General features: G+C 40.1%; 1 protein-coding gene across 4 annotated transcripts in view; it reads left to right on the forward strand.

Moving 5' to 3' along the window:
* Nucleotides 1–13,127, forward strand: part of Hycc2 (hyccin PI4KA lipid kinase complex subunit 2) — a 58,991-nt gene extending 45,864 nt beyond the window's left edge. For 2 of the 4 annotated variants that reach the window (XM_076550481.1, XM_015993964.3), the window contains 5 exons: nt 175–291; nt 772–859; nt 4,883–5,042; nt 5,782–5,943; nt 10,514–13,127. In XM_076550481.1, coding sequence (XP_076406596.1) covers nt 175–291; nt 772–859; nt 4,883–5,042; nt 5,782–5,943; nt 10,514–11,106 — 1,120 coding nt within the window. In that variant the 3' untranslated portion in view covers nt 11,107–13,127. The remainder of the gene's footprint in view (nt 1–174; nt 292–771; nt 860–4,882; nt 5,043–5,781; nt 5,944–10,513) is intronic. The other 2 variants (XM_042260330.2, XM_076550482.1) reach the window with 1 other exon arrangement.
* Nucleotides 13,128–14,972: the final 1,845 nt, after the last annotated feature.

The raw sequence follows: 14,972 nt of genomic DNA on the forward strand, positions 1-14,972 counted from the left end.
CCTGTCTCGAAAAACCAAAAAAAAAAAAGAAAAACAAAAAACAAAATTAAAAACGAAACATCTATCTGCTCATGACTGGCTTTTAGCAGGCATCAGTAGCTGAGGGATGGATGACTCATTAAATGTATGATTAGCCAGTCAGGAAGTCACACATTAACTACTGTGTTTTCCTAGGGTTTGTGTGAGTGGGTTTCCGAGGCAACATGAGAAACAGTGGAAAGAAATCTGTGGTCGAATAGTATTAGATCCTGAATTTATGGTGCAACTTCTCACAGGAGTTTACTATGCCATGTAAGTAGGAAGGAGATGAAGTCTTCTGCATGTGGGAACATTTTATATTTCTATTTCTTCTTTATCATAGAATCTTTTGTTCCATGATAAACCTGTTACCTGGTTTTCCTACTATAGTATCTAGTCAGTACTTTTCAAATAGCAGTTAATAACATGACTAGTCATAAAATTAGGTTTTTCTGTACGGAAGCTGTATTGTTTCTATGTAGTTCACTGTCATGATTATCACGAATACTTTAAATAACTTTGGATATCAACACATGATAAAAACCAATTTGTATAAAGAAAAATCTGTAAACTATGTTAAACAGAGCCTTGTAATCTTCATTTTGTTGTTATAACCAAAGCAAGGATAATTCAGCAGTGAAATAATAAATTGGAAGTGTAAGTTTTGCTTTACAGCTAAAGTAGTAGAACTTTTCTTTTCAAGTGCTGAAGACCAGAGACCTCTATTAAAAGTACTAAATAATCCACCCCCAGGTATAATGGACAGTGGGACCTTGGCCAGGAAGTACTTGATGACATCATCTATAGAGCTCAGCTAGAACTCTTTTCTCAGCCACTCTTGGTAAGTTACTTTTTTATACTTTTTTTCCCTGAAGAGTAGAGGTTTATTTAGGTCCTAGTTCTGGATGTGTGTTGATTCTTCTTAAAGCATATATGTGGTCAAAATGTTACCATGGGGCAGAGGACAGGGGAAGTATTGAGATAAATTGAAAAATGAAATGTTTTGAAATCTTTAAGAAACGAGAAAATCGAGCCGGGCAATGGTGGCGCACGCCATTAATCCCAGCACTCGGGAGGCAGAGCCAGGCGGATCTCTGTGAGTTTGAGGCCAGCCTGGTCTACAGAGCGAGTTCCAGGAAAGGCGCAAAGCTACACAGAGAAACCCTGTCTTGAAAAACCAAAAAAGAAAGAAAGAAAGAAACGGGAAAACAAGTTGAGCATAGTAGTTTACACTGGTAATCCCAGTACATGGAGCCAAGGGGTTGATTGCCACAGGGAAGAGGCGGTCCTCAGCTATCCTGTAAGTTCCTGGCTGCTCTATGTAGTAGAGCTCTGTTAAAGAGAGGACAGCCTCGTAAGTTTTATTCAGCTGTATAGAAAAAGAAAGGCTGTTTAAGCTTATGTGAAATCACTTTGTTATTATAATAAAAAACTAAAGCAGTTTAGAAATGAAGCAGTCACTGAAGGAGACTATTTTTTTCCACATAAACATGTAAATTCTAAATTAGTACCTTTATATAAAAAAAGCTATAGAGCTGGGTGGTGATGGCTCATGCCTTTAATTCCAGCACTCAGTAGGCAGAGGCAGGTGGATCTCTGAGTTCTAGGCCAGCCTGGGCTATACACAGAGAAACCCTGTCTCAAAAAAAAAAAAAAAAAAAAAGATCTGTGATGATTGATGTCCATGGCCTGTGAGGCCACAGGGGGTCATCGATAGGAACAGTGGACATTGAGATCCGTGGGCCATGCTGAGCAGCCCCTCTGTCACTGGCCTTGGGCTAGCTGGCCTTGTCCCTTGCTTTCCACTGCAGCGGGAGAGCTGCTGCCCCCTGAAAGTGGGAGAGATGACCTCGCCTCTCACCATGGGCACGGGAGAGCTCACTCTGCCCCTTGCCGGGGTGGGACCATCCCAGTGGCCCAGACTGACCAGCTCATCTACCACCTAGACCCATATCCTGAGCCTTAGATTGGCCCACCCTAACCTTTACCGCATCTGTGACCTGCTGGAGTTCATGAAAGGACTGGTCCTAAGGAACGAGAGCAGGTCATCTGAGAGGAGTTTCAGTGAGCGTCCAGTGACGACGGTGTGCCAGAGGCCTTGAACACACCAGTGATTCATTGCAGTGAACATTCTGTGGGTGGGGCCAGTTGGACAAAAGTGTGTGCCGTATGACACACCGCAGCATCCAGTGCCACTAGGAGGTGTTGGAAAGACAGAGGAATAAAGGTTTTTGTTTGTTTATTTTGTTTTTAATTGATTTTTTTCGGGGATGCTGTAGGGGTCAGGGGAGGACATGGAGGAACTGTGAGATGAGTGGAGTTGAGGTGCATGATGGGAAATTCCCAAAGAATCAGGAAAGAATTATGTTATAAAAAACAGAAGCCGGGCGGTGGTGGCGCACGCCTCTAATCCCAGCACTTGGGAGGCAGAGCCAGGTGGATCTTTGTGAGTTCGAGGCCAGCCTGGTCTACAGAGTGAGTTCCAGGAAAGGCGCAAAAGCTACACAGATAAACCCTGTCTCGAAAAACCAAAAAAAAAAAAAAAAAAAACGGAGGCCGGAGAGATGGCTCAATGGTTAAGAGCACTGGCTGATCTTCCAGAGGACCCGGGTTCAATTTCCAAGAAACCACATGGTGGCTCCCAACCATCTGTAATGAGATCTGGCGCCCTCTTCTGGCCTGCAGGCATACATGCGGACAGAATACTATGTACATAATAAATAAATCTTGAAAAAAAAAAAAAGAATAAAATTAATATGCAATACACAAAAGAAGAATATTCTCTGTTGGCATAAGAAACCCCCTATTATAGTCTTACTCTGTTTTAATGATTCCATGAAGTTCGAGGCCCATCTGGTCTACAGAGCGAGATCCAGGACAGGCACCAAAGCTACACAGAGAAACCCTGTCTTGAGAAAAAAAAAAAAAAGATCCCATGCCTCCCAGTGTGTAGGGACTTGTGAGATGACTCCAGATAAAGGCACCTGTTGCCAAGCCTGACAGCCTGAGTTCAATCCCAGAATCCACTTGGAAGGAGGAGAGAACTGACTCCCACAGGTTGTCCTATGATCTCCAGGCTCATGCCATGGTACAGTCACACACACACACACACACACACACACACACACACACACACACACACGTATGCTGACAAAACACCCATACATATAAATTCAAATTGAAAGTACTAGAAACGCAACATTACAGTTACTTTTATTGTTTTATTTTTGGGTTTTTGAATTTTTGAGACAGGGTTTTTCTGTCTAACAGCCCTGACTGTTCTGGAACTTGCTCTGTAGACCAAGTTGACCTTGAATACAGAGAACTACCTGCTTCTGCCTCCTGAGTGCTGGGATTAAAGGCATTTGCTGCTGCCACCACCTAGCCTACAGTGTTAATTGTAAAGAAATAAAAGTAGTCTAAGTATTCCCATAACAGAGAACAATTGAAGTTTGTATTTCCTTGATGAAATTGTATATTTGAGAACTTATGTTAAAGAAAAGATAGTAACAGGTTAAATGGGAAAGTATGTATGTATTTTAAATCTACACGGGAAAGAGGAAACAAAATACTAGTAGTTGTAGGTAATTTGACTGTCCATGGCCTCTGTCTTCTTCCTTCTTCCCTTCTCTTCCTCCCTTCCTCCCTTCCTGTGTGTGGCAGTCTGGCTTTGAATGTAGAATTCTGTCTTGGTCTTCCAAGTGCTGGGATTACAGGACCACCATGCCTGACTTGCTTGCTTTGATTTTTTTTTTTTTTTTTTTTTACCAGTTATTAAGCTTTCTAGGTGGTTTCGTGATACTTAAAATGTTTATGCATTTTCTACTTGGGATAGTTTTTAAAGCTATTTTATTTACTTATACCATTTTTAATTTTAAGCTCAAATTCACTGATGCGTAGCATTTTTCTCATATCTAAAGCTGTATGTAAAAACAAAATGGAGAAACAAGCGTCCTCTATATTGCTAATAAAGACTTAGTTTAGAGACTTAACTTTATATACATCAAGCCTCAAAACAGCTTCCTTCTCTAGGTCTGTGTGGGTAGATGAGATCTACTTTCTCAGGGTACTGGTCCCACGTGTGCTTGTCCATGTGTGGAAGGAAAGCAAGACAGTCCTCTAGCTCAAGGTCTTTGCTGCCTTACTACTTACCTGTTAAGAGACACAGCAGTCAGATGGCAGTTGCTTAGTAACCAGGTTTCCCAGTCTCTTTCTTGAAGCAGAAATACTAGGAGACAATGCCAACCTGTATTCAGGGAAAATCTGTCCACACAGGAGTACAGAAAAGTGTTACTGTTTTGTCACAGATTAAGTTTTCTATTACTTACCATATGAAAAAGCAGGAACTTATTCTAACTTGTTTTATATCTTGGTACGAATATTAAACACTTTTCTTTGGAATGTTCTTTTCTTTTCAAACTCAACAACTTCAAGAATCTAGTGTGGTGGGCTGGAGAGATAGCTCAGCGGTTAAGAGCACTGACTGCTCTTCCAGAGGACCTGGGTTCAATTCCTAGTACCCACATGACAGCTCACAACTGTCTGGAACTCCCGTTCCAGGGAACCCGACACCCATAGCAAAAATACCAATGCACATAAAATAAAAATTTAAAAATTAAAAAGAAAAAAGAGAATCCAGTGTGGTATATGGCTCACATTTTAATAATAAATTTTCATTTGAAAAGCCTGCCGAAAAGAATATATAATATGGAAAATAAATACTTCTGACACATTCGTGCTTTTATATTATATAACTTTATATGTTACAAAGTGTACATGTTCAAAAATATGGAAACATGCATTATAGAAGCGGTAAAAATTCTATGCTGGTTGTAAATTTGTAAGACTTACATTATCACTTTAGGTTGCCAATGCCATGAAAAACTCGTTACCATTTGATGCACCTGATTCTTCACAAGAAGGCCAGAAAGTGCTTAAAGTGGAAGTCACTCCAACAGTGCCGAGGATCTCTCGGACTGCAATTACAACAGCTTCAATCCGTCGTCACAGATGGAGACGAGAAGGTCAGTACAGAATCCCATGTTTACTCACGGACTCAAGTAACTTATCACTGTACAGAAAGTACTAATGCTCGATAGTAATTAATGTTCTCTGTATTCAAGTAAAATATTGTCACCTTAAAGATGGTACTAGAAGTGTGATAATGCTTAGTTATTTTGATGTAAAAATATGTGTTTATAAAGTAGGGATTTGTTAGACTGTTCTGATAATGTTAAAACATAAAATAAGACCTAGTTAAATTTTGTTTTTTGTTTTGTTTTTTGAACTAGTAATAAAAATAGGGGAAAATGTTGTTTTAAGCCTATTAACTGGAACAGAGGTACATGAATGAGCACTGTGGGAGAAAACTATATGACCTGTCAAACTAACAGTGTAATACAAGCTAGCCATAAAAGAATTGCTTCTAATTTTTGCATTTTTATATCTGCTTTTCCTTTTTTTTTCTAAGAACTGAACCCAGCAATATTTTATAGATGCATTACTTAATAGTCAAGCTGTCTTGCTTAAGAGACATTGTCATTTTTAATGATCCCTATTTTTCCGTCCTATTCATTTGCAAACCTCACATTGTTCATCTGCTGCCTTATGTGTGTGCAAGCTGTGCACACACATGTAACTATAGAGATAGTGTTTGTGTTAATATCATATCCATATATACATTCTCTTATCTGCCTGGGCCAGAATGCTCAGACAGGAGCAGAGCAGCACAGAAGTACTAAAATTTTATATGTTGAATCCCAGATGGCTTTGACTTCTCAAACGAGGCTGACTCGAGTATTCCTGGCTCCCCGATCCAACACGGCTCCACTGACCTAGGGATCAAACGTGTCCAAGAGGGGGAGGTGCGCAGGACCCCTGAGCATGGCTCGCCGGAGCCCACCTCGGCAGCAGCCACAACAGAGGGTAGGACAGAGATGAGGAGGCAGAAGTCAGTGAGGCAGTTGCTGGAGAAGGACCCTGGCTCTCTGTCCCCGAGCAGAACACCTTTCCGTTCTAGTGTGTGTCTCCAGCACCCCTGGGTCTGCTAGCTCCTCCTTGCAAAGCACCCTCCTCCCCATATGCCTAGCACCAGGTTAGGTACAATCTTGAGTTCCCTTTGTGCTGGCCTGGAGTCTGCATCCCTGTGTCCCCAAACGGCAGCTTGGCATGGCTACTAACAAGGCAGGGACCTGGGTGAAAAGATCCGCAGATGCTTGGGATTTGTCATTACTGAGCATGTTTGTTCTAACACTAGGGGAAAAAGGCACCCGATGATCATGAGCCTCATTCGTCCGTATTGATGTGTGCACATGACGATTGATTCTGTAGAAGTCTGTGAAGAGAATTTTAAAAGACAAGTCCACTTAAGAAACTGAAGTGGACCTGGCATTTCCCTGTTTCCCAGGGCGTCCTCTTAACAAGCATTTCCCGTCTCTGACAGAATGCTGGTATTAACTGGCTTCTCAACACCTGGATTAAGTTGCCTAACTAATTACTGACATCTTTTCTCCATAAATGTGCTATCCCGAAGCATTCTACACTTCAAAGTTTTTTTATAAATAGTGGCCACAGCTCCCAGATGGAAGTGAAATGTCTTGTTTGCAGGTCATATACAGAGAAGATCCTTGTTTCTACAATGTAGGTATTTGCAAATAAGAACCCTGTGCCCCAGCACTACGTGTAAAAGAATACTTCTCTCTGACAGGAAAATATTTGCCCGCTGCTGTGTATGAAATGGCATATGAGTTAGCTTCATGGAAGAGAGAACTGGAGCCAATGGTTTCATTATCATAAAACCTTTTACTAAAAAACTGATAAGTAGTCTTTAAAGAGATCAGCTATTTACCTAACACACATAAAATATTTACCTTCTACCCTAAGGAAGTATCTTTTCCGTGTATTAGAAATTTGAGCATGCTCAGTAAGAATCTAAATGTACCCTCAGTTCCTAACCCATTTGCCTAAATTGTCTTTACTTCATTTAACAGTATTGCATGTGCATGACCTAATGACCCCAAAGTTGGTCCTGTTTTAGAGATCCCTCTTGACATGGCTGTGGAAGGTGTGGCCCTCCTTTTTTATCTTACCCCAGCAATTAGGTATATCTTCTCTAAATGCCAAAAAAAAAAAAAAAAAAAAAAATTTTTTTTTTTTTTTGAGAAAACAAGTGGATTTGGAACCTAAAGTGGATCCAAACTAAACAGCAATCTATTTCTCATTGTTGATGACTAAATAAACCATTTTCTATTTGTGTATAACTTTTGTTAGGATGTTGAGAGTACTTGTGCTAAAAATAATGTCATATTAGCAGTTGATGAAATTCTTGCAAGTCTGACACTAGGCTGAAGTATTACTTCTAATTCATCAGGGGTATACTTTGAAAAAGGAACCAAAATAGTAATTCCCCCTTTTTTTTTTTTCTGGAGCTGAGGACCGAACCCAAGGCCTTGTGCTTGCTAGGCAAGCGCTCTACCACTGAGCTAAATCTCCAACCCCAGTAATTCCTTTTTAATATCTTTTTAACTCTACTAAGTCCCCTGCTAGTGTTAATCTTTTAGTTTGGGGTAGTTTGCAGGGATGAACGGCCCGAGGAAAGTGAATACATTTCTCTAACGTGTTTGAAGCTGGTTGGTTTGGTGGTGCACACCTTTGATCCTGCCACTCCAGAAACAGTCAGTCCTTGTGAGCTCAAGACCAGCCCACACCACACAGAGAGACCTTGTCTCCGAAAAGGAGAGAGATAATTTTATCTCCTAACCTAGATTAATTGTGGTTTTAAATAAGTCTTCGTAGATGCAGAATGTATGAGAAACGCGCCATGAACAAAAAGGTCAGTGAAACCCTTTTCAGTAGGGTCTTCTTGGAGCCGTGGATGTTGTCACCTACAGAAAATCTACACAGGGAAAGATGTTTTGAGACTCAATTGCATTTTTTTATCGCCTGGGAGTTTTCTGTTGGTGATGGTTTTGGTTTTTGGAGACAGGGTTTCTCTGTGTAGCTCTGGCTGTCCTGGCACTCACTCTGCAGATTAGGCTGGCCTTCTCAGAGATCCATCTGCCACCACCTCCTGAGTGCTGGGATTAAAGGTGTGCACCACCATACCTGACTTCCTTTGAGGGTTTTTAAGACAGAGAGAAAAGGAAATTGATTAAAATTTAGGAGAATTTTAGTAATTCCCTAGAATGCTGAAGCCTTTGTATTACATATATAACATCCTTTAAAATAAAACATGTTTGTAGGCCGGGCCGTGGTGGCGCACGCCTTTAATCCCAGCACTCGGGAGGCAGAGGCAGGCGGATCTCTGTGAGTTCGAGGCCAGCCTGGGCTACCAAGTGAGTCCCAGGAAAGGCGCAAAGCTACACAGAGAAACCCTGTCTTGAAAAACCAAAAAAAAAAAAAAAAAAAAAAACATGTTTGTAGACACGATGTTTTTATAATAAAAATGTGTTTATTAGGACAGGCACAATTAAAGGTGCTTGCCCTGCAAGCCTGGGAATCTGAGTGTAATCTGTAGAGCCCATGTGAAGGTGAAGGGAGAAAACCAGTTCCACAGAATTGTCCTCTGACCGCCACACACACAGAGTAATGCTAAGACATTTTTAAATTAATTTATTGAATGTTTCAATAAAAGGTTTTAAGATAGTGCCTGTGATTTATGGATAATCAATGTTCCATCAAATTGAAATAACATGTCTAGTGTATAAATTAGCAGTAGATTCTCTTGCATGGTGGCTTTTTATGTTATCACCCCTCTTCTAGCATACTGCTTGGGCATCAGATCTGCATGAGCAAGACTCAGAGCCAACACTAAGTCTCTCAGTCTCCTGTCCGAACTGTTAGATAAACCAATCCAGTTTTATATTCGTAGTTTTGAATATATGGAATTTATACTACTTGTAAGTCAATTATTAAGAAAGGTAATGTGAATCGGATCTAAATATTTCATTTTTGAGGTATATGACTCCCAGTTCTTTTGAAGGGATTGAGAGAAGTAGTGTCAGTTGCTTTTTTTAGTAAATGTTTTTCCACATGGCTTTGCATGGTGATTAAACATCAAATTGCTGTAGATATTTATATTTATACTTATATACATATGTGTAACAAGTTGCCTTTTGCTTTAAGGATCGCCTAATTTGATTCTTTTTTAGAAGTAAAATAACTAATCCATCTGAAGAAATGCAGCTAAAAATATTTTTATTTTTCCAGGTACTATGTTAAGTAAAAGATTATGTTTGAATATGTACATTTTGCTTAGGTAACCTGTATCTGAAATTAGTGTTTAGATTGTTCCCTAACATTTTGCCTTAACTATCATGTTAATATCAGTTTTACAGATTCATACTTTCTTTCAGTCTGGGAAATATATGTTCAGTTTTTGAAAGAAGAAAACATTAATTTTGAGACTGTTTGATCACACTTTTCAGTAAAAGAATTGGGCTATCTGGAAACTACAACCTCATTATGTTCTATATGACTCTCCTGTCCCAAAAGTCGAGATGAAGATGAATTCTTTCCCTAAGTGCAGTGACTTGGGAGATGTGATGCAGCATTGCAGTGCTCTGTGAACCTGACAGCGCTCACTCTCCTGTCGAGAATGTAAACTGTGCCGGGCGGTGGTGGCGCACACCTTTAGTCCCAGCACTCGGGAGGCAGAGGCAGGTGGATATCTGTGAGTTCGAGGCCAGCCTGGGCTACAGAGTGGGTTCCAGGACAGCCAAGGCCGTTAAACAGTGAAACCCTGCCTTGAAAAAAAACGAAAGAAGGAAAAAGAATGTAAACTGCTAAGGAATACATAAGACAGACAGTAGAAATGTCCCTGCGAGTTCCCTTTGCCAGCTCACAATCAGTGTACTCTTTACTGATTGGCCAAGGAAATATGGAAATCCATTTGCAGGGTGTGTCCATAAGACAACATGTGAGTGTGAAGTTACTACAGCAATGTAATTTTTTTAGTTGAGTTGGCAAATTTAGTAGATAATAAAAAGAAATATATTAAGAAGCTATATAAATGCAGTTAGCTGCCAAATAGAGAATACATTTTTATTTTAATTTAAAGAGTTTGGCCTATAGGCCTAAATGACTTGGTACAATTCTGGGTAACTGAAATTAGAAGAGAATTCCTTTTGTACAGCACGTGTTATATGATGGGTTAAGGAAAAATGAAGAAAGAGTTTTGTTTTCAGACATGTAGGTACAGTGACTTCAAATGGTTGGCAGTGTGTTTTTAAAGGGTTAGAGTTTAGTTTTCTATGTCTAGGTGTTGATAGTTTACTGGTTGATGTTTGTGGATAGTTTTACAAAATCAGGACAGCTGAAGCCAGATGGAAACACTGAGTAGTGTGTTAAACCCCTGTGTAGAGGTTTAGTCCCCGAAATGAACGTGCTAAGGCCATTACAAACCTGTAACAAACATTCATGAGATTAGGTCAGTGTCATTCACAGCTGCTTTTTACTTAATTTAGCTGTTGCTGAGTCTGTCTGATTTCCTTTTTAGGTGCCGAGGGTCTAAATGGAGAAGAGTCTTTAAACATGAACGATGCAGACGAAGGATTTTCGTCAGGGGCTTCTCTCAGCAGCCAGCCACCTGGGACCAAGCCGTCCTCTTCTCAGAGGGGAAGTCTACGGAAAGCAGCGACTGGGCGGTCCGCCAAAGATAAAGAGACAGCTTCTGCCATCAAAGCCAGCGAGAGCCCGCGAGATTCGGTAGTGCGCAAGCAGTTTGGACAACCAGCCGATCTTAGCCTAGATTCAGTGGAGCTGACGCCCATGAAGAAACACCTGAGCCTGCCTGCTGGCCAGGTGGTGCCAAAAACCAATAGTTTAAGTCTCATCCGGACAGCCAGTGCTTCCTCCAGCAAGTCATTTGACTATGTGAATGGCAGCCAAGCAAGTACCAGCATCGGGGTTGGCACGGAGGGAGTCACTAATCTAGCAGCTGCAAATGCTAATCGATATTCAACGATCAGTCTACAAGAAGACCGGCTAGGTCATGCTGGTGAAGGGAAAGAGCTCCTCAGCCCAGGAGCCCCCCTAACCAAGCAGTCCCGATCCCCGAGTTTCAATATGCAGCTAATATCCCAGGTGTAGTTTTGATGTCCCCTCGTTCTCCTTACCTTTTAGACTGAACATTTCATTGTGCAAGACACTTCATCCCACGTTGTGAAAAGATGTCACTGTAATCAGATCTGGTTTAGCTTAGGTATCTCCCTACTGTATTTTGTATGGAAACAGCAATAAGGTTTTCTTTTTCCTCGAACCTCTCTCCACCTATTCCTTGTAAACGTGTTTGTGAAGCAGTGTAAAATGTTTGCCTTCTCCACGCCTTCCTTTCTCCTTGGGTAATGTGCAATCCATCGTAGGCTGATCGGTCCCATTTCAACACTGTGAGACTGAGGATATGTTAGAGGAAATGGTGTATATGATCCCTATGAAGTGAGTCTTTGGCTTTTGTTGGAAAACAAAACGGGTCTGTTCACATAATCTATGGAACTATGAAGATAACTGGATCATATTTTTTTCTCTCTTAACCAGGAGTGCCTCAGAGATTCTGCTATGACTTTGGACTTCTCTGAGTCTGTGCAATTTTATATTCTTGAAAAGCATGGGGGAAGGTGGTAGACTACTGCAATTTTTCATTAAAGTGAGGCTAGCTGCACCCCCTTTCCTTTATCCCAAGGACATAGATGTTTAATTATTGAGGCATTTAAATTAACTTGTGACCACCTCCATTGGAGGCCGGGGCTCTAAGTTGATTGTGTAATTGATAATGCACTTTCTCAATGGCTCTCTAGTCATTAACAACATGTCTTCCCTCTTCCCACAAGGACTTGAGGACATTTCTGCCCTTCAAGTTTGAACTAGCAAATCAGAGACCCCAAGGGGCGTGTTCTGTTTCCTAGGAATGACTGACACTTTGGTGCTGGGGGTGTGGGGGGAGGGTGCTCTTCGGTTAGTTTGTGTGAGATTGTGTGTGAGGTGACGTTCTATTGTTTTCTTTTTTCCTTTGTGAGTTGATAATGACTGAAGTAGAAGCTGTACGTCTTCAGGTAAAGAGAGGGATTTCTCAGTCCACTTTCCGTGATGTCAGACTATTGGAGAAACCCTTTCAGCTGCTTCCTAGATGTACCTAAATTCAGTCAGATATTGGATAAAGATACCTAAAGTCCTGAGATCATATACTCCGAGGAAATACATCAGGGACAGATAATTGGTTGAAAACACTGATGCTTCAATGTGACACATTTTTATAGAACATTTCTACCAGAGGGTACTGACTTGATTTCTCCACAAGGACCACACTGCCTTTGTGTTTAATGCAATTTGTGAATCTTCTGATTATCTGCAAAGTTTCTCGTTTTTATAAAACTTTGAAATCATGCCAGTAAGCTAGATGTTGAATGTATGTAAGTAGCATTTGGTAACTGCTAAGAGACTACAAAAATAGACTATTGGTTTAAATTTTTGGGTTATGATTTGGTTGGATAAGACTTTCTTATATTTCTTCTGGGTCTCAGACCTTGTTTAAAAAAGAAGGGAATGTGTTGGGATTGTGAAAATCAGTGTTGTGACTTGGCCCGCTCTCCATCTGAAGACATCACTTACACCTGCCCTTGTACATGTAGACATTTATGTATTATTGTGAAAGGAAAATATACTGCCTTTATTGAAAGCAAGTGTTCTCTTAATGACAAAGTTCTGTTCTCTCTATTTCCAGTAGAATTTGATAAATTAACCAGGAAAATGCCTCTCATTTTTTTTCACACATAAACCACCACCACTTTTGGAAGAGTTGTTTGTCTGTGTGTCTGTTTGTTTAGGGGGCCTTGTGTTAGACTCATCCTTGATTGGAGTTGGTGGTCTATAAATTTTCAGCTCCCAGCAAATGGAAAACTAGAACCTCAGCTATTAGCCACATCATTGCCAAAATTTGGAGTAAAGCTAAAAGCTGATACATGATTTATTGATTTTTATAATATGCATATATGCAATTATCACAGACACATTTTAGACCTATTTCTACTAATTTAACTAAGTGACATAAAGTAAACTATAAAACATTGTAAAACAGTGAAAACTAGTGAAATAAAATGATTTTCTAACATACTAAACGACGGGTTTCTAGTGTGTAAAGGAAGGAATCAGTGATTGTGTAGCAAAACATACCTGCTTTAGTGAAAGGCTAATGGGCTCAGGTGCACATATATTGGCATCTACGTCAAGCATTTTCGTTAAAGCACAAAAGAATACCAAGTAATTTGAAGTTATACCATAAACTATAGTAGATACAAGAAAAATGTCCTTTAATTGGAAATGTTATAACTGTAAAGTTGGTTTTAAGATATTATCCAGAGCCAGGTATAGTGACACACACCTTTAATCCCAGCACTCGGGAGGCAGAGGCAAATGGATCTCTGAGTTCGAGGCCAGCCTGGTCTACAGAGCACGTTCTAGGACAGCCAAGGCTACACAGAGAAACCCTGTTTTGAAAAACCAGAAGAAGAAAAAAAAGTTCTTTTCATCTCAAGAGGCTTTCCTTTATTGGTATGTATAGATTTTGTATATACATCCTGATTAATATTTCACGACCCTGTAACATTTGAATCCTATTCTTTGGGCTGTGATTCGGTCTCAATAAGGAAATCCTTCGTTTATTCTCTACAGCCATGGTCTTAGGAAAAAATTCCTTCATAACACAATGGTTCAGATGAAATGAGTCACACCAACTGTCCAGTTTTCTAAGCATCATTCTAACCACTGTGTGTTAGCAACACCTCCTTTAAAATGGCTCTCGTTCAGTTATACAGCACCTGTTAGAAATGTAAGCCAGGGGCTGGAGAGATGGCTCAGTGGTTAAGAGCACTGCTTGCTCTTCCAAAGGTCCTGAGTTCAATTCCCAGCACCCACATGGTGGCTCACAACCATCTGTAATGAGATCTGGTGCCCTCTTCTGGTCTGCAGGGATATGTGCACTGTATACATAATAAATAAATTAATTAAAAAAAAAAAAAAGAAATGTAAGCCAGAAATGTCCATTCTTTGTCCTTTAACAACTCCCCTTTAATACTCCTCAGCTTTCAGAAAGCTTCATCCCACCAGCAGAAAGAGACATTTAGGGAAAAAATGATTGGTGCCATCTGTGCTAGGTCAAATTAAGGAATACAGACAGCATCTGAAGGTTTAGGAGTGCTCCTGTGTGACTTTAAATTAATGTTATTAATATGAAAACTAAAATGTAAAGTAAAAAGTTGACTTAGAAGTAAGGTTTTTAAATATGAAAATATAGTAAGAAGCCAGGGAGGTTAACAGGTGATATTTAAAGTCTTACTCCTTTACTGTTCCATGCCTGTGTATTGCAGATCAGAATTTTTGTGTGAGGAGAAACCCCAGAGATAATTTAGCTAACTCTCTCTCTCGTACACATCCATCCATCCTCAGGAAACTGAGGCTCAAAGAGGTTGTGAAATAAAGTCCATAACTAATAAAGCAGAGCCATAATCGAGCCTTGTCCCTAGTCAAATGCATGTCCACACCCCACTGCTTCCTATTACCCACACTGTGGTAGATAGTATATAACACTTTTCCATTTCTGCAGTTTCTTTATGTTTCTGGTCTAGTAGTTGGTGAACACATTAAGAAAAGTATTAATTCCAGAAAAAAATGCACAATACTAAATACAGATGGGGATGTGTTCAAATGTAGGTATCTGTGTAGCACATTACTCTTTTCTAATTTATGCCTTATGAATTCTCTGCCACATAACAGTTATATGCTGCCATGTTATTTGTATTTGTGGGGGTTTGTTTAAAGGTAAAATAAACCCAATGAAATGACTTTAATCAGTGTTCTAACTATTTGAAAGTGATTTTTGAATCAGCCAGTTTTCAGTCACCAAAGGTACAATATGGAGGATTGCAAAGTAAAGATAACCTAAATTCAATTCCATTCATTAGTAA

This window comes from Peromyscus maniculatus, chromosome 13 (assembly GCF_049852395.1).
Source record: "Peromyscus maniculatus bairdii isolate BWxNUB_F1_BW_parent chromosome 13, HU_Pman_BW_mat_3.1, whole genome shotgun sequence".
Taxonomy (NCBI): Eukaryota; Metazoa; Chordata; class Mammalia; order Rodentia; family Cricetidae; genus Peromyscus; species Peromyscus maniculatus.